Source organism: Peromyscus eremicus, chromosome 23, assembly GCF_949786415.1.
Source record: "Peromyscus eremicus chromosome 23, PerEre_H2_v1, whole genome shotgun sequence".
NCBI classification, from domain to species: domain Eukaryota; kingdom Metazoa; phylum Chordata; class Mammalia; order Rodentia; family Cricetidae; genus Peromyscus; species Peromyscus eremicus.
The window spans coordinates 37,425,463-37,445,180 of record NC_081438.1 but is presented as its reverse complement, the minus strand read 5'-3'; the positions used below and the strand labels follow the sequence as shown (position 1 = coordinate 37,445,180).

Genomic DNA, 19,718 nt, shown 5'->3' with positions numbered 1-19,718 from the left:
CATAGTTGGCAGGGAATTTTAAAAAAGGAGAATGTGGCTTGTGTTTGTGGCTCATCATGATCTTGATGGATCTCTCTGGTCACTGTGATGACTAAAAGCTGAGTTCTTTTTACCTTAATTCTGCTTGGCGCTTGCTTCATGATATTGTGCTTTTTTTTTTTTTTTTTTAAATCCCATAAGTGACTTGTAACTGGTCTTTGTTTGGGAGACAGAGGTACTGGGATGGGACCTGGGGCCTTGCCTGCTAAGCAAGTGCTCCATCACTGACCTTAGCCCCAGCCTTGTTTGGATTTTTGTTGTTGTTGTTTTTTAAAGATTAATTTTTAATCTCGTGTGTGTGTGTGTGTGTGTGTGTGTGTGTGTGTGTGTGTGTGTGCATGCCTGTCTGCCTGCCTGTGACAGAGGATCCCCTGGAACTGGAATTATAGGTACTTGTGAGCCACCTGATGTGGGTGCTGGGAATTGAACGCAGGTCTTCTGCAAGAACAATACTGGCTTTTAACCCCTGAGCCGTCTCTCTGCCCCTGGCTTTTCTTGAGGATGGAGGTGTCCGGTGGGGTGTGTGTACATGTGTGTATGCACCCATGTACAGAGGTCACATCAACACTGGAGGTCATCCTCTATTGTTCTCCAAGATTTGTTTTTAAAAAGTATTCATTTATTTTGTGCATTTGAGTGTTTTCCTTGCATGTATGTCTATGCATCAGATCACATGTGTGACTGGTGGGATGTCAGATCACGTGTGTGACTGGTGGAATGAGATCCCTTGGAAATAGAGTTGTGGATGTTTGTGAGCTGCTGTGTGGTACTAGGCCTCAACCCTGGGTTCTCTGCAGAGACAAGCGCTCTTAGCCACTGAGTCATCCTAGCCTCCTCCACTGTTTTTTTAAGACAGACTTTCTCATTGAACTTGGACTCACCATTTTGGCTGGATCAGCTGCCGTCAAGCCCCAGAATTCACCTGTCTCTGTGTGGCCCCCATATGCCAGCCCCAGGGTAACAGGAGCACGCTGCTGCACCGTCTTACATGGCACGGATCTGAACTCGGGTCCTCATGCTGTGCAGCGAGTGCTTTACCCACTGAGCTAAATCCCCAGCTCCGTATTTGGATTTTTAGAGTTGTCATGTAGGGATTACAGAGAGCTGCGTACCTTCTCTTATAAACCTATCCTAGTGTTCAAGGATTCAACCTGAGGTTAGCTGAGAATGCGGAGTTCCCACCAGCAGGGCACTCAGCATGCCTGCGTTTTGAACTGAACCATCCCTCTGTTGCAGAGCGCTGTCTGCACGATAGACCCTCTAACCAGCATCCCTGGCCCGCACTCACTGGATACCAGCAGCACATCTACCTTCTCTCAGTTGTTACTGACCAAAAATGTCTCCAGATGTCCCGTGGCAGAAAAAAACCGCCCTTGACTGAGGGTCCCGTCTATTCTCATATGCTCTTTTGTTTCTTCCTTTGCTTGTTTTGAGACAGGGTCTCTCTGAGTAGTCCTGGCTGTCCAGGCACTTGCTATGGAGACCGAGCTGGCCTTGAACTCACCATGCCTGGCTCTAATAAATTCTTATCCAGCACTTGAATTCCAGAAGCAGCAGATAGGGAGGGAGCCACCCAATGACGATGTTCAGGATGGTTGGGTTGCAGGCCCCTCTGCACCGGTGTGATCTAACAGCCTTAGAGACTGCCCTTGCATGCCGGGACATTTGAGAACCTGACTCGGGTAAAGGAGGAGTTAAATTTGGTTTAACAAATGTCCCTTTAGGTAGTGGTGGCGCACGCCTTTAATCCTAGCATTCCAGAGGCAGAGGCAGTCGATCTCTGTGAGTTCCAGGCCAGCCTAGGCTACACCTTGAGTTCCAGGCTATCCTGGACTACACATTGAAGTGTCACATGAGTGGGTAAGGTGCTGCCACTTTCCTTTGCCCCCAGAGGACACATATCGTCACTGTGTGACATGGAGATACACAGCAGAACCTCTCGAGGTGTCACAGAGCTGTGTCTGCCATGCAGTCAGGGGCCACTGCACTGGGCTGGGTAGCCACATTGCATCCGGGGCTCCAATCTGCAAGCCTGAACCCTAGCATCTTTCCATCCCAGCTTGAGCAATCCTGTGACCCCCTCGTTTCCGTCAACTGGGAGCAGCTCCGAGTTTATAATCCCCGTAAAGATGGCTGCACGTCATCTCTCTAGCTCCGTGCCCAGTGCCTCCTTCAGGAAATGGGTGTGAACCAGGGAGTGGACTCGTCATCGCTCCTGGACATCGCTTCTAGGAGAAAGCTGAATCCTTGGTGTCTCCCATGAACCACACACGACACCAAGCGCTGAGTGTGTGTTTCTTTGAAGGTTCCCAGAGAATACAACCTGTGCCAGGTATAACGGGGCACGGGAGCCCATGGTAAAACAGACAGCACTCTCCGAAGTGCTGAGGGAGCTGAACAGCGAGAGAGGTGAACTCGGTTCTCAGTGTCCCACGACTCTTCTCTCTGCTGTAGGCTCTGGCTTGAGGTGGGAGGTAGCACAAGTTCTGTTTAACTTTTGATGATAAAAGTTCCAAATTTACTAATAAGCCGAAGGAACCTCATCCTTAACTCCCCGCTAGATGCAGCCATTTGCGCAAACTGAGTTGGGACGGTAAAGTATCGAGATTGTGTTTTGAGAGCTGAGTTGAGTGGCAGAGCGGCCGGAGGGTTGGCTTTTGTTTTTTTCTTTTTTAATCTGTGCCGGATTCCTGCAGAAGCTTCAGTGTGGTCGTGGTGTACGCCAGAAGTCTCTCAGCTTCCCCACATCACAGCTTCATTTCTGCAATTTACTTCCTCAAATCTCACCCTAAGCTTTACTGGGGCCTGCCTTCCTGTGCTCGCATTTGGTTTCCAGCTGCCGTGGTGCCCCTTTGCTTCTGAAAAAAAAAAAAGAGTGAAGAATGCTCGCCCCTTACTTTGAGTAATTATCTAGACTTACTAATAACCACCAAGTCCACCTTAGCGTCATAGTAGGAAAAGCAGGAGCTTGTGGTAACTTTTCCCCAGAGGTATTTCATTCTCTCCTCCGTGTGCCTCAGTTCTGTCTTCACCAAGGCTCTCACTGAGTGTTTCCAAAGTGAAGCAAGGGCATCTCTCACGTGTTCATAGTCTGAATGACCTGCTAGGGGCCTGCTCAGAACAAGAGCAGGGACATGGAAGCCTCTGGACAGGACCTGTGGCAGAGCTGATGTTACTTTTTACTGAATGGGGTTTGGGGGTAGGGAGACACCAATGCATACAGGAAGGGAGTGAAAGGTATTTGGCTCTAGAGCAATACCGTGAGACCCAACTAAGCAGCATCTCCCTTTATTCATCTGTGTGTAACGGGCCCTGGCTCCTTCTTTTCCTTGGCTACACAGTGAGACCCTGTCTGAAATGTATGGAATAAGTGTCTTTAACTTAATAGTTGTACTGTTGCATCTTAGTTATAATTTTAATAGCTACATAGTGTTATAGATTTTAAAAGTTGAAACAGGATCTCATGGTGTAGCACTGGCTAGCCTGGAACTTACTATGTAGTCCAGGCTGGCCTCAAACTCACAGAGCTCCACCTGCCTCTGCCTCCTGAGTGCTAACATTAGAGGTGTGTGCCACCACGACTGGCCCTAGATATAACATTCTTTATGAGTCATAGGCTGATCCCAGAGCCCTTGGGCCAAACTTGGCCTTTCTCAGCTCCTCCCTCTGGGGACTAAATACAAGGCAGTAGAAAGTGACTTGTGTCAGGAGGAACCCCTCTTCCTGATTGTAATGACATTACATTGTCTTAGTCTCCAAGATATGTCACTGTGAACTCAAATTTCCTGAAGCCAAAATAGAAATAAAGAAAGGAAAAAAATGTGGAAGAAATGACGCTCTGAGCCTCCTGATCAGCTGATGGCTACGCAGATTGTTGCTGGGGTCATAAGGGTGGGAGGAAGCCAGATGCGGTGGCACAGGCCTATCCCCCGGGAACACTGGAGGCTGAAGGCGCAAAGAGTTCGAGTCTGGGGCCTGTCAAGGCCACGTAAAGGCAAGAGAAAGGGGTAAAGCCGTCTGGAGATTTGATTCTGTGTCCCACTAAGTTATGTGATGGATTTCCTACCTGGATATTGTTGAAGAGAAAATACCACAGGGGCTTTCTCTGTGTCAAGCCACACCCTGTGGAGACAGCAGAAAGGACAGGCAAGAAGACTCTTTGTGAAGCCTTGCTCTTTGTTCTGCACAGTGCAAAATGGTTGTGTGTAGTCGGATTTTTTTCTTTGGGTTGCTATCTCACCAAAAAAAAAAAAAAAAAGACACAGAGACTTATATTAATAATGAAAGCTTGGCCTATAGCTTAGGCTTGTTTCTGGCTAGCTCTTATAACTTAAATTAACCCATTTTGGTTCATCTACATGTTGTCACGTGACTCGTGGCTTTTACCTCTCCTCCTGCATGTCTTTCATCCTGTTTTTGTTTGGCTGGTAACTCCCTTTCTTCTTCCCAGTGTTCTCTCTGCCCTGAAAACCCTGCCTAGCTATTGATCAGTCAGCTTTTTATTAAACCATTCAGAGTGACATGTCTTCACAGTGTACAAAAAGAGTATTCCACAACAGTTGTGTGGTTATTACTTTCTCCACCAAACTGAGCAGAACTTTTGGGCGTGGTCCCCGGCTAGCCGTGTCAGTCAGTCAGTCCCTCTCCTCCTCTCCATCCCTCTCTCTGTCTCCTCCCTGCCTCCCTCTGTTTGACACAAGCAAGGCTCACTATGTGACCCACATGAGCCTTAAACTCTTTTTTTTTTTTAAGATTTATGTATTTTTATCTTCTATGTGTTAGTGTTTGCCTGAACGTGTGTATGTGCACACCTGGTACCCATGGAGGCCAGAAGAGGGCACTGGATCCCCTGGCAGCGTTACAGGTAGCTGGGAGTTGTGGTGTGGGTTCTGGGAATTGAACCTGGGTCTTCTGAAAGACCAGCCCACGGAGTCCTGTCTCCAGCCTTTGACCTTGAACTCTTAATCCTTCCATTGCTGCCTGGGTTGTTTTTGTTTGTCTGAACTCTTTTCTCTCTTCCTTTTCAAGGCCTTTGGCCATTGCCCAGAGAGAATCACATTTTCTGCTTTGGAGGCTCATGTCTGTCTTCCTGTTCTGTAGCCTGGGAATTGCTGCAGTTACTCCCCCCCTACCCCCACCCCCACCCCCCACAGCTGGCCTTTGCCTTTTCTTTTTTTCTTTTTTTTTTTTTTTGGGGGGGTGCATTTCGAGACAGGGTTTCTCTGTGTAGCTTTGGAGCCTCTCCTGGATCTGGCTCTGTAGACCAGGCTGGCCTCGAACTCACAGAGATCCGCCTGGTTCTGCCTCCCAAGTGCTGGGATTAAAGGCATGCGCTACTGCCGCCGCCTTTTCTCACATTCATTCTGTCACTGTACTTCGCCAGCATTTCTTCCTTGTCCTGAAGTAGGCCCGGGTAAGAAATGGGGGCTGCGGGAGTAGCTCGGACAGCAGCGTGTTTGCCTGACTTCCACAAAGCCCTGGGTTCAGTCTCTGGTTTCACAAAGCCAGACATGGTGGTGTACTCAGAAGGTAGAAGGCGGGAGTCCAAAGCCATCCTTTAGCAGGTTCAAGGTCAGTCTGGACGCCAGAGACTCTCTTTTAAAAAAGAAGTGGAGACAGAGTTGTGCAAGGATCTCTCTGAGTTCCAGGCTAGTCAGGGCTACAGTGAGACCCTGCCTCTTCCCATAACCACACCCCCTCAAGAAAAAGACCGGGGGAAAGAGCTGGAGAAAAGTGTATACAATTCGCAGCCTTTAATTGCTGAGAGCATTTTTGTTTATTTTTGGTGGTCCTGGGGACTGAACTTGGGGCAGTGCCCATGTCAACCAAGCATTCTAGCATGCGCCTTGCCTGCAGCCCAACTGCTGGAAATGACTCCTATCTCACTAGACACGGCCAGGAGCATCCGACTGGGAGTTAAGGGCACGTAGAATGCTGGCACCGCGTCAACCCTGGCTCAAAGCTCCGGCGCTCCAGGTGTATCGTGGGGACACCTGCGACTCTGCTGTTGCCTTTTGCATATGCATACCAGCGCCTGCAATTTTGTTTTCTTTGGCGCCCCTCTGGTCTGCCCTTTCCCATTCTCCCTCCGTAGGAACATTCTCTGAAACCTCAAGTGTGAACTTTTATGTCTCTTGTGGGAGAACTTGCCATGCTCTAACTTATCTGCACTGTTTCCCCATTCCTTCATGTACTTTAGAGACAGTATTTCCCCATGGACCTCAGCCCAGCCTCACACCTACAATCTTCCCGCCTCAGCCTCCCTCCCGAGTGCTGAGATAAAGGTGTGCATCACCATGCCCACATCCCATAATTGCTTCTTTATCTGTCTACTTCTAACATCCAATTGTAAGTTCCGGGATAACAGAAACACGTTTGTTTTTTTTTTTGTTTTTTTTTTTCTCCAAATTTGCTGCTGGAGACTTGATTCTTCCCACAGAACCAGGTCTCCATTGGTAGCTGAATGAACACATGGGTTCTCAGACTGTGACTATCGCCTCCAGACTTCCCGCCCATACACTTCTCCCAGGACCATCAGGCACATCTAAAACGTGCTGTGGATATTGTGCTCACCCATAGCATCTCCTTCCAGTTTTCACCTCTCTGAATAATTAGACTGCTTTTCAAGGGTCTTCATCAGTGGACTCCATTCTACGCCATCAGCCCTGTTTCCCCAGACATCCCAGCACCTCCCTCTGCTTCAGTCAGGAGGCCCCACTTCCATGGCCCCAGGACTTCCTGCCTTCAGAATTGTGGTTGCTTTGCCTTGCATCTCTTCCTTCTTTTTTACCCTCGGAGCTTAGCCGACTCCAGTCCTGCCTCTGTGAAGTTCACAGAACTTTCTATGCCGACCTCTGCCTTCTTTGGGCAGCTACACATCTTTTAATGTAATGCTTTAACTGTTCCACGTACGTTTCATGGCCAGCCCACTTGGTCTACAGTCTTTTTGAAGAGGGGAGAATAGCTGGGCCCTAACATGTTGAAGGCTTTGTCCGCTAGAGTGCGGCTTGGAGCTGATAAAGAGCCTTGATTGGTGAGGCCCTGTGGGAAGTCTGTGGATGGTTGGATGCCCCCCCTCCTTATCTTTGGCTTCCTCCCTACATCTGTGCTCTCGCCATGTTGTGCCCCCTCACCAGCCCCAGGGCAACAAGGACAACCAGCTGCGGATTGAAGCCTTCGAACCCATGCACAGTGCACCCCAATCAGCGTGTCCTCTGTGCGTTGATTTACCTCAGCTCTCTGTTGTGTTGACGGAAGCGAGGTCTGTATCCCGCCCCGCGGGCTTCAGGATGGCATCCGTGCCAGCTCCTGCCTACCTTTCTTTCACTCAGAGTAAAATTTTCACATTTTAGCAATTTGTTTAGTGTGTGTGTGTGTGTGTGTGTGTGTGTGTGTGTGTGTGTGCATTGCGTGGAGGTCAGAGGACACCCTGGGAGTCAGTTCTCTCCTTCCACCTCGTGCATTCCAGAGATGAAATTCCGCTTGTCAGTCTCGGTGACAAGAGTCCCTGCTGAGCCATCTTCTCAGTGCGCCTCCCTGTTGTGGAACAGTCTTTTTTTTTTGTACGATATGAATATGTATTACTCTAATTGGTTAATGAAGAGCTGTCGTGCCAGTAGCTAGGCAGGATTTTCAGGCCAGAAGGAATGCTGAGCAGAAGGAGGGCAGAGTCTCCAGAGCCGAGATCCAGACACGAAAGGAGAAACATAGGAAGTTCATAGATGAGGTACACAAGCTTCCGGGCGGCACACAGGTGAATAGTAATGGGTTAATTTAAGTTGTAAGAGCTGGCTGGAGACCAGCATAATGGGTTGGCAACTCAGGGGCAAAGGTGTCCTGACTGATCGTGGAGTCAGGCTATACCTGGAGTTGGAGTGCGGAGGGGGATGGTCTCCCCGCAGGATATAGCAATCCTGCTCCTCTCCTGGACAGCCGCTACAGCTGAGCCTTGCTCAGCCCTCACTTAAGGGGGCTTCCCAGCAGAGCTCTGCTGCTTCTCCAGCCGAGACGTTGCTTCTTTTGCTTCACTCTGCTAGAGGGGAAACCCCTGCAGGAACGTAGCAGTCTCCTCCTGCTCCCTCGAAAAGTTGTTACTTTTCTGCTCAGCCTTGCTCAGTCCCCTAAGGGACATCTCAGCAAGGTTCTTCTGTTCAGCTCTGCCTTGCTCAGCCCCGCCTAAGAGAATGCCTCTGCAAGGTTTTTTCTGCTCAGTCCTGTAAGGGATGTCTTAGCAAGGTTCTTGTTCTCTGCACTGGTGAATGGAGATCTTCACACCCAAGACTCTTTTGAGAAAGAGATTTATTTGGGAAACAGGAGAGTGGCGGCCTCTACCAGGGTGGGAAAGAACATCCCACAACTGAACAGGCAAGGGGGGTCATGTAAGGTTTCTTAGGGGCAGAGTTTCTCTGAGGAGAAGATTTTCTGTCCAGGGATTGATCAGTTATTTCTGCTCAGGGATTGGTTAGTTTCATTGGGCAGGGGCAAAGATGGCCCTGATTTCAGAGCCAAACTATGTTTCTTTCACTGGCCTCTCTCAGCTTTTTGGCTCTAATTCTAAGACCAGGGCATATTTCTTTCATTGGCTCTGATTCTAGGGATAAAGAGTGTTTCTTTGGCACTGGTTTCAGAGTCAGGGCGTGTTTTTTTTGGTTATGGGTTCAGGGATAAAGTGTTTCTTTCACTAGCTCAGGTCCCAGATCCAGGCTGTGTTTCTTTCACTGGTTCTGGGTTCCAGGGTCAGGGTGGGTTTCCCTACACCTAAGCTATTGGCCGAGCATTTATAGCGACTATTATGTCTCTGTGCATTTATTTTGGAGGCAGCGGGTCCTGACAAAAACCCTGCCTACCTTCCTGTCCTGCTGTATCTACATGCATCCCCCGCTTCTCGCACATCTTCAAGTAAGTTATGGTCTAATTAAATATTTTCTCAGGGGAAGAACACAGGGGAGGAGGACAAAGTAGAACAGAGATAATGACAGTGTGTGAAAATGCCATAATGAAACCCATTAATGTGTACTTTTTATAACTTTAAACATAAATACAAAATTTTATTAAAATAAAATACATGAAAATATGATTCTTCTAACAACCTTATTAAAAAATCAGTATTTCCTGAGCAAGTCTTTTTCCTTCTCTTTTGGTCTTTGTCACAGTGTGTGAAAGCATATTCCTTGCCTTCTCTAACTCTAGCCAGCATCCCTTAGGCCTCGTAAGCATGGTGGATAACCCACAATACGAAGTCGCTCATGTAAGAACATCTATTCACTGTGCGTCCCGAGGAGGCGTTAGAGCCTGCCCAGTTCAGTTAAAGATCTGTGAACTCAAACTAGGAGTTTGAGCCTTCACTAATGTTGACTGCCATGTGTAAGTCAAAGGTCGATCATTGGATCACTGATGACTGGTTGATCACCAGGGACTCCATCATTTCAGGAAGCAGGAAGTTCCTCGGCCCGCAGGGATTCATCTGTATCCTGGGAAGTCAAAGTGAAGTATGGTGAGCAGGACCAGGGACTTCCTGTCTCTCTGAGGATCCCCAGCCCTCTCGAGCCCTAACCCTTTCTGCGTTTGCATTTCTACAACGTTCTCAGATGCTGTGTGTCCAAGCACTTGGAGTCGAAAGGGTTAGAACACAGGCGCCTCCTTGTCTGGTGACTGTTCTTCACTGTAACCTCTCCTGGATGCACTGGGCTAAGTCGGTCTTTCATGCTTTCTCAAACAGCATATCTAAATTTTGCGATCACAAGAACAAGCCAGGAGAGTACATTTTTCATGCAGAAAACGATGATGCTCAGTTCACCAAAATGTTCACGCTGAATATAAGAAGTAAGTTCAATCTCATTTTGTCTCTTTTTATTCCCTATTAATTTTTAACCAAGAAGAACCAAACACAGCTTAGAAGGGATGCTATCACACTGTTTTTTTTTTTAAGAGAGATTTCTTTATTTTTGTGTATGAGTGTTTTGCCTGCATGAATATCTCCGCCTCACATGCATGCAGTACCCACAAAGGCCAGAAGAGGGAGTCCGATCCCCTGGAACTAAAGTTACAAATGGTTGTGAGTCACCATGTGGGTCCTGGGAACTCAACCCAGGTCCTCTAGAAGAGCAGCTAGTGCTCTTAACCATCTCCCCAGCCCCCGAAACTGCTTTTGTAAGCTACATTCTCCTTGTATGTTGACTTCAGTTACATATGTCGCTTTTTATATTTATTCCCGGAGCTAAGACATGTTCTGTCTCCTCTGTACCTGTCCTCTCGGGTTGTGACTTTATTGGCTTGGCACTTTGAAAGGAACACAAAGAAAAGTCTGTAGAGTCACACGCTGTTTATTTGTTTCAGTGGATTTTCATTTTGGTCTATGCAAAAGTAAGAAAAAGACAATCTATTTCATGAGGTTTTGTTTCGTTTTTTTTCTTTTTGCAGGTGTTTTGAAGCTAGGTGTTGTGTTGTAGTGTGCAGGTAGATGGAGGGTTCTGTACCTCAGCTCCCTCTAGAGGGTGAGCCCGAAGAGGTGTTGCCTCTACCAGTCAGGAAGATTATATGACAGAGGAGACAGGGACCAAGCACAGTTTTGAGACATCATAAATGAGGAGCTTCCCCAGGGGCACACCGCCTGGAATAAACAGGCAGCCTGAACTGAAGCCAGCCAGCCGGGAGCTGTTTCTGGAAAGCCTCATCTCCCATGAGCTCATTGCGTGTTGCCTTCCGCAGAGAAGCCTCAAGTGCTGGCGAAGGCCACAGCCAGCCAGGCATCCTGCTCCTCTGATGGATACCCGTTACCCTCTTGGACCTGGAAGATGTGTTCGGACAAGTCTCTCAAGTAATGAGGAGCTTGACGTCTCTTGAAATGGAAGAGCCAAGCTGGACATGGTGGTGCACGCCCGTAATCCCAGCACTCGGGAGGCTGAGGCAGGAGGATCTTAGAGTTTGAGGCTAGCCTAGGGTACATAGTGAGGCCCTATTCCAAAAAACAAGAAGGAAGGAGGGGGAAGGGGGAAGGGGGAAGGGGAAGGGAGAAATAAGAGGAAGAAGGAGAATGAGGAGAATGAGGAGGAGGAGGAAGAGTCCCTGGCCTTTTGGCATGAATACAGCTTAAGGAAGAAATGCATGTCTGACTTCGCTGTCACTCCCTATGGCCACAGCTTGTTTCTTGGGGAACCATTGGTAGAAACTCTGACTTCCCATCTTACCATGACCCTGCCTACCTAACTTCCCTTCCCACCATTTTTTTTTTTTTTTTCAGCTGCACCGAGGAAATCCCAGAAGGAGTTTGGAATAAAAAGGCTAACAGAAAAGTGTTTGGACAGTGGGTGTCGAGCAGTACCCTAAATATGAGTCAGGCTGGAAAAGGGTTTCTGGTCAAATGCTGTGCGTACAATTCCATGGGCACGTCTTGTGAGACCATCCTTTTAAGCTCACCAGGTAGGCAGCCACTAGCTGTTGTGGTAAACACACTCTCTCCTCAGAAATTCCCTGCGAGAAGCCGGCCACGGTGGCTAGCTTTTACTGGGGAATTTTTACAAGGCAGCGGAGTTCTGAGTATGAGATCTTTTTTGAGTCAGGCAGGAATCCCCAGACAGACTGTGCCCCATTTTACTTCTCAGGACTCCGTTCTCCTTAGGTATTATGACTCACAGGACTGTGGAGTCCTGTGAGCTCCTGGTGTGGGGAATAGCTACCCAAGGCAAAGCGGGCTTAGTGATCTGGAATCTCTGTCCTTTTCAGTGTTGTTAATTCCCTTATTCACTTTCAACCTGCCGTTCCTCATCTTAGGTTTGTTTTTAGAGTCTTCCTAAAATTGCACTAGTCATTTAGAGTCACCAGATAATATTTATTAATTCAAGCCAGGAGTGGTGGACACAGCCCACCTCACGTCCCAGGGGCAGAAGCAAGAGGATCCCAAGTTCAAGTCCAATCATAGTGACCCTGCCTCAGAAAAATGCAAAACAAAGCAGGCAAATAAGCTAAAGCTCTGGCTGTGGAGAGCCATTAGGCTCAGCAGTTAAGAGCACTTGCTGCTCTTGTGGAGGACCAGGGTTCAGTTCCCAACAGCCATTTAGCAACTCACAACCACCAGTAACTCCAGTTCCAGGGGATCTGACATCCTCTTCTGGCCTCTGAGGGCACCAGACATGCACATGGTACACAGACACACATGCAGGCAGATACTCATATATGTGACGAATCTGGGTAACAAATACATAGACTTCTTTTTGTCTGCCGGCCTTGGTGGAAGGCTTAAATGGCTACCATTCTTATGAGCTAATGGTCCTACTTAAAAAATGGGTTCAGGCCGGGCAGCGGTGGCACACGCCTTTAATCCCAGCACTCGGGAGGCAGAGCCAGGCGGATCTCTGTGAGTTCGAGGCCACCCTGGTCTACAGAGCGAGATCCAGGACAGGCACCAAAACTATACAGAGAAACCCTGTCTTGGAAAAAAAAAAATGGGTTCAGCATTGTTTCTTATTTTCTGGAAAGGGAACTTACTGTGCAGAGAAATGGTGCTTGGTTTTCTGTGGGGCGCCCAGGACACACAGATGCCCGTAAGGGCTGAGGGTGGTGGTTACTTGAACAGGATGTGAGAAAGTCTAAATGGAGAGGGGGACTACTTATAACTGCGAACAGGCGTTTTAGCTCCCTGCCCAGCTTCTGCTTGTCTTGCAGGCCCCTTTCCTTTTATCCAAGACAACATCTCCTTCTACGCGACGATTGGCCTTTGCCTTCCCTTCATCGTCGTCTTAACTGTGCTGATCTGTCACAAGTATAAAAAGGTAAAAGCGCAGTGAAGGCTCCTTCCCGCCCGGCTTGGCTCTGCCGCCCTGCCGCCTGCCGCTGACTCCCTGTTCATCTCTGAAGCAACTTAGGTATGAAAGCCAGCTGCAGATGGTCCAGGTGACCGGGCCCCTGGATAACGAGTACTTCTACATTGACTTCAGGGACTACGAGTATGACCTCAAGTGGGAGTTTCCAAGAGAAAACTTAGAGTTTGGTAAGGACTGACTGTTCAGAGCTTCTGTGGTATTTCTCTTCCTTGTGAAATCTTTTTTTTTTTTTTTTTTTCCAGACAGGGTTTCTCTGTTTAGCTCTGGCTGTCCTGGAACTCGCTCTGTAGACCAGGCTGGCCTTGAACTCAGAGATCCTCCTGCCTCCCCATTGCTGGGATGAAAGGCGTGTGCTACCACCGCCTGGCATCCTTGCAAATTTTTCTTCTTTTTTTAAAATTTATTTTATGTGCATTGGTGTGAAGGTGTCAGATCCCCTGGAACAGGAGTTACAGACAGTTGTGAGCTGCCATGTGGGTTCTGGGTTCCAAAGAACCCAGGTCCTTTGGAAGGGCAGCCAGTGCTCTTAACCACTGAGCCGTCTCTCCAGCCCTGCCTTGCAAAATCTTTTTAACACGCGCTTACCCCATCTTTTCAGGGGAAGTCCTGGGGTCCGGTGCTTTCGGGAGAGTAATGAATGCGACAGCCTATGGGATTAGTAAAACGGGAGTCTCGATCCAGGTGGCCGTGAAAATGTTGAAAGGTACAGTGCAAAGGGGGGGGGGGGTCATCTCAGCAAAATCACTCAGAGGTGGGGTACAGCCGCCTCCGCTCCCTCTGTTCTTGTCCGTTATTCTAATGGTTCCTGTTTGCCGAGCGCTAAGGTTAATACGGAGCAAGCAGCAGGTAGGGTCCTGAGTAAAGAGTACAAGCCGTGAAGGCAGATCTCGCTTCCTCTTCTCTCCTTGCGCAGTTCTTATTGGCTGCTGCGTTAGGGTGTGACACAGATTCTGGGGAGGAGAACCAACCAGGGACTTCTCACTTCCCTCTCTGCTCCGTCTACTCCCATTTGGCATCCACCCTCAGACAAGGGCATCCTCACCTGATTTTTAACCCAGTGCTAAGGGTTGAATCCAGAGCTTTCTGCCTGCTAGGCAAGCCCTCTACCTCAGAGACACATGCCCAGCTCTTCATTCTGTAAGGCCCTGCCTTGCCATATGGCTCAGGCTGGCCTTGAACTCCCAGCTCTAGCTTTTATTTCAGGAATGCTGGGATTACATGTGTCTGACCTCATTCCCGGCCAGCCCACTCTCTTGCTAAGGTGGTCTCTGTAAGAGTAAAGGGAACTTCCCCACACACACACCCACAGTCACTGAGGGGAGTCACAGCATGCAGACTGATAGGAAAAAACGGCACACAGAAAATTGTGGAACAGAAATCTCACACAGTCTGAGTCTCAAAAGCCAGGCCACTGAGCTTCTATTCATCCTGAGTTATAGAAAGGAACAGAAGCTTGTATTGTTGGAAGAGAGGAAGGCATGTGCATGTGCGTGCGTGCGTGCGTGCGTGCGTGCGTGCGTGCGTGCGTGTGTGTGTGTGTGTGTGTGTGTGTGTGTGGTCTGTCTGTCCTATCGTATAATAAAGTCTCTTAGGTGACTTTTGTAGTCTTTCTGGGTAGGGTGTCCTAGGCGTAGAGACTTTTGATCTCATCTTTCCAAGATTTCCTGGCGATTGCATACATTTCTCCTGGAAAGAGAATTTCTCGCAGCACATAAGTGAACTTCAGAAGGTCCATCTTTGTGCTTTGCGCTGAAAGAAGGTTAAGAGACGAGAGTCGGGTGAGAGTGGCATGAAAGGGTTAGTCCAAAGCTACCATGCTTTGTTTGAGGCTTGGGGTACTGTTTTCAGAGCTTCTGCACCCCAGGCGGCTCAACCTGTGATCAGTTCAGTCTTCGCGTTCCTAGAGTCACAGCATGTAAGATGCTGCTGCATGTCCTTCCGTCTCTGAACACGTCACTGTTGTCTTCCGCACCCTGGGCGTCCTCTGCATCCCTGCCTGCAACTCAGCCCTTTGCTGCAGCTTCTTCCGTTCAGTCATTTTGTTGATGTTTTCTATTGTGAAACCACCATATATATATATATATACACACATATATATGTATATATATACACACACGTGTATATATATATATCTTGGTTTAGGATACATACATTTTCTATAGCTCAAGTGCAGGACGTGAAAAGGAATGGATTCCCTCCTGTATCTGCAAGGTACAAAACCCTGAAGCAATAGCAGAACATGATCACTTGTTAAATCTGGGTAACACGTAGCTTTCTCTTACATTGTTTTTCTTCATGAGCGCATCTTCGGTCCACAAAATAAAGGGTGTCATTGTGGCTTTTTTTTTTTTTCTTCAGAGCTGAGGACCGAACCCAGGGCCTTGCGCTTGCTAGGCAAGTGCTCTACCGCTGAGCTAAATCCCCAACTCTGGCATTTTCGTACATATATCTAAAACATACTCTGGTCCTGTTCACCACTTCCCATCGCCCTCTCTTATCAGTCTCTTCCTCCGACTGGTCCATTTCCTCTTCCCAAGTGGCTCCCTTCTACTTCTGTGCCTTTTCCTTTTTTATCTAGATTCTACATGTGAGAGATGACCCTCGATCTTTGTCTTTTTTACTTAACGTGACAGTCTCTGGTTCCATCCATCTTCTTCCAGATGGCATAATCCTGTTCTTCACAGCTGAATAACCCATCCTGTGGAGCACATTTCCGTTGTCCGTTCCCCTGCTGCAGGGTCCTAGGCTGGTTACGTAGCGTGGTTATCGTAGTAGTGCCGACATCAGCTTCCTGTGTGCAGTTCCTCTTCCCTCCACTTACTCCACACACTCACCGTGGGCTGCCCTCGAGAACACAGCTTCATCTACTGTATCAAGAGCTCTCATAACCATGTCCCTTCTAAGCCTTGGCTTCATGGGCCCAGATACTCATCTCAGTGTTACTCATCCATGCTGAAGTCCCCCAACCCTGGACCCCATCTCTACTCCAACCTAGTGATTACTGTGTCACTTCAGTGAGACTGCGTCCCACACAGTGAGAGAAACGAGGAAGCAGGTGCTTGTCACTGGTCCTCCTCCACCCTTCCCCAGCAGGTTTCCTGCCTCCATGGTGATCCAGTTCTGTCTGTCCTGGCCACCAATGGTAGCTTCCAAAGCAGGCACCCAGCATCTTCTGCTGGGGACTGTGTGCCGAGGTGCTGCGTGACCGTCATGGAGAACAGATCACACCATCTTCCTGCATGGCATTACCCTTGGCTTTCTTTCGTTCTTTTTTTTTTTGTTTGTTTGTTTTTGAGACAAGGTTTCTCCGAGTAGCCCTGGCTGTCCTGGAACTCGCTCTGTAGACCAGGCTGGCCTCAAACTCAGAGATCCACCTGCCTCTGCCTCCTGAGTGTTAGGACTAAAGGTGTGCGCCATTACTGCCCGGCTGCCCAGTGGCTTTCTATTGCTCTGAAAATGGTTCCCACAACCCTGAGCAGTTCAGCCCCAGCTCAGCCTTTCCACCTCTCCTTCTCAGCACGCCTCCTTTCGGTTCCGCACAGTGCCAGGCTTCTTCCCCACCCCCAGTCTTCGCACAGGTGACCTCTTCCACCTGCTCTTCCCCTTTCGCTTTAGGAATCCGCTCATCTTTCAGACGTCAGCTTAGAGATCACTTCCTTAGGGAAGCCTCCTCTCACGCCATGGACAAGAGTCCCTAGAGGCTATGGATGTCGCTATGTAGTAGAACATACTCGGTGTGCTTGAAGCCCTGAGTTCAATGCTACCATTAAAAAAAAGGGAATCAAGTTTTCTGCAGCAAGTCACAAGAGCACTGTATAGACCTCTCTCAGAATTCCAGACTCTAGCACAGCTCTGCAGTTCACATCTCCCCTGCTGTATCAGACCAAAGCCTCCTGAAAGTGGCATACGGTGTTTCCCGCGCTGTTCCGTCTTAATACTGTGTGTTCTGCTGCTTCAGCCTGCAGTGTGGTCTTTTATGCCCAGTCCCACTGAGGGAGACTCACTCAGCTTCCCCCAGGGTCCAGCGGACCACTCTTCCTGCCTCCTCAGGCTGTTCAGTGTCCCCCTGGTGGAACCCCACAGCACTTACTGCACGTCCTTTATCTTGTGTGGCCATCCTCCAGTTTCTTTGGGAAGTTGGTTCCACCGTCCCCTTGGCAGATACCAGAATCCCAGATGATCAGGTGCCTTCTGTGAAACGGCAGTGTTGGCATAGAACCAAGAGTACATGGAGCCTGGAGCAGAGATTCCAAGGAAAGATGCTACCCTTGTCCCTGGGGCTTCAAAGCCCACCGGGGCAGGGGTGCCCCCAGCAGCTACACTGGCCTCAGTGACAGGCGCGCTGGAACACCCTTGTGCTCACTTCCTGGCCAGGTCGTGAGTACAGTTCACCACACTGTTTGGGTCCGTCCCCTGGAGAGACTGCATTGGCTAAAATGCACGTGCATTGTCTTTTCCGACTTCCCATCAGACATATTTACAAATGGAAGTTTCTAGGCCTGAGGACCAGCTACATGTTAGAGACAACTATACTTGCTGAAGCTCCCCCTGCCCTTCCTGTCAGCCACGTAACCACCTGGCAGCTTCTTCCGCTAGGAAAATCGTGTTGTCTGCCTGGTTTGAGAGATGGGGTGGGGATGGGGGCGTTATTTTTGTTGGTCCGGGGAAAAATCTAGTAGAAGTCTATATTCTTGCTGGACATGAAAGTGCATACTTTGACCCCAGGAGGTAGAAGTAGGCAACTCTCAGTAGATTAGGCTTTGAGGCCACCCTAATCTACGTGGTGAGTTCGAGGCCAGCCAGGGCTAATACTGAGACCCTGTCTCAAGGAAGGTCTAAGAAAAGGATATATTCATATAGTCAACATTTATAACTCCTGCCTTTGAATTCTGTCTGAAAACACAGGACATTATTATCAAAAGTCGTGTTTGAATTTACGTAAGGTGTGATCTGAACTGGGGAAAACTTTGATTTATAAAACAACACACAGGTACTGGAGGTCAACACTGTTTCTGCTCCCCCATTAACAGAAAAAGCGGATAGCTGTGAGAAGGAGGCGCTCATGTCGGAGCTCAAAATGATGACTCAGCTGGGTCACCATGACAACATCGTGAATCTGCTGGGGGCGTGCACGCTGTCAGGTAATGTCTGCAGATAGAATGTCCTTCCTTCCTCCCTCCCTCCCTCCCTCCCTCCCTTCCTTCCTTCCTCCCTTTCTTCCTCCCTTTCTTCCTTTGACAGGGTTTCTCTGTGTAACTGCCCTGGCTGGCCTAGAACTAGCCCTATAGACCAGGCTGGCCTCGAACTCGGAGATCCACCTGCTGGGATTAAAGGTGTGTCCCACCACTGCCCAGGCTTTGTTTCCTGTTTTCGCTCTTTCGTCAGTCCCAGTTCAAGTGGGGTTAGACGTTGGCCAGTTCGTAGAGCACATGGCCCTCTTTTTCACCTACTCTATCTATCACGGAATTCTAACCTCCTGAAAAACAGCCTCCACCCTACACATTCACGTGGTGGTATCTGAGCTGTGAGGACGGACTAAATGCAGTAGTGAAATTAGTTTCGGAGCTCACCACACACGCCCATTGGAGATGGTGAGGTCCTATGTTCAGAGCTCAAGAGAAAGGCTATAAGACACAGATGTTTGAATTGACTGAGATTGAATGTAAAATTTAAGATTCGGCTCATGGGGCTGGAGAGAGGTTAAGAGCACTGGCTGCTCTTCCAGAGGTCCTGAGTTCAATTCCCAGCACCCACATGGTGGCTCACAACCATCCATAATGAGTTCTGTTGCTCTCTTCTGGCCTGCAGGCATACATGTAGGCAGCACACTCTATACATATATAATAAATAAAGTTTTTTTAAAAAAGATACAGCTCATAAAAAGTAATTTCTGGGCCCAGTGTAGTAGCCCATGCCTTTAATCCCAACACTCGGGAGGCAGAAGCAGGCGATTCTCTGTGAGTTCGAGGCCAGCCTGGGCTACAGATCGAGTTCTAGGTCAGCCAGGGGTACACAGAGTAACCCTGTCTTGAAAACAAAACAAACAAAGAAAAAAGTACTTTCCAGAAGGGGAGCGCTGAAAAGCCATAGGCTCTGTTGTGCTAGACTGGCTTCTGAAAGAACAACCTGTGACTTTAATTTACCTGTAACTAAAACTGTACTGTTGCAGGGCCAGTGTACTTGATTTTTGAGTACTGTTGCTATGGCGACCTCCTCAACTATCTGAGAAGTAAAAGAGAAAAGTTTCACAGGACATGGACAGAGATCTTTAAGGAGCATAATTTCAGTTTTTACCCCACTTTCCAGTCACATTCAAATTCCAGGTAAGAGACACGTGGGCCTTTATGACTCTACACTCGGGGACAGACGTACAAGCGCTGGCAGATGCTGTGACCTCAGGCCATCATTTGTCTGTGCTGTGGACTTCAGTCCCATGATCTCTTGTTTTGCTTAGTAAAGTTTCAGTTACCTACCGGAAACCATGCTCCAAAAATATGACAGAGAAAAGTCCAGAGAAAAACAATCCTTAAGTTTTAAGTAACTTTACAAATAATTATTATCAACGTTGCACTCTATTATTATCACTGGTTATTACTGCTCACCTGTTACTATGCCTGACTTATTTGTTTATTTGTATTTTATATATTATCTGTGGGGTGGGGTTGTAGTGCTGGGGGTCAAACTCAGGGCACAATGCATGCTCAACACATCCTCCACCACTGAGCCTCATCCCCAGCCAGCCGTACACACTCTGAACGGAGAAACTACCCTAACACGGATGTAGGTGACCAGTAATTAGCTCCTTTGCCTCATTTTGGTCACTAGGGTGTTAAATAACCTGGCAGTTCATTTAGAATATCC

General features: G+C 48.4%; 1 protein-coding gene across 1 annotated transcript in view; it reads left to right on the top strand.

The window, feature by feature from the left end:
- Window positions 1–19,718, top strand: part of Flt3 (fms related receptor tyrosine kinase 3) — a 56,395-nt gene that overhangs the window by 22,727 nt on the left and 13,950 nt on the right. The window contains exons 9-16 of the mRNA XM_059248976.1: window positions 9,758–9,861; window positions 10,747–10,855; window positions 11,279–11,457; window positions 12,700–12,806; window positions 12,892–13,024; window positions 13,456–13,560; window positions 17,888–17,998; window positions 19,027–19,180. Of these exons, the coding sequence (XP_059104959.1) occupies window positions 9,758–9,861; window positions 10,747–10,855; window positions 11,279–11,457; window positions 12,700–12,806; window positions 12,892–13,024; window positions 13,456–13,560; window positions 17,888–17,998; window positions 19,027–19,180 (1,002 nt within the window). The remainder of the gene's footprint in view (window positions 1–9,757; window positions 9,862–10,746; window positions 10,856–11,278; window positions 11,458–12,699; window positions 12,807–12,891; window positions 13,025–13,455; window positions 13,561–17,887; window positions 17,999–19,026; window positions 19,181–19,718) is intronic.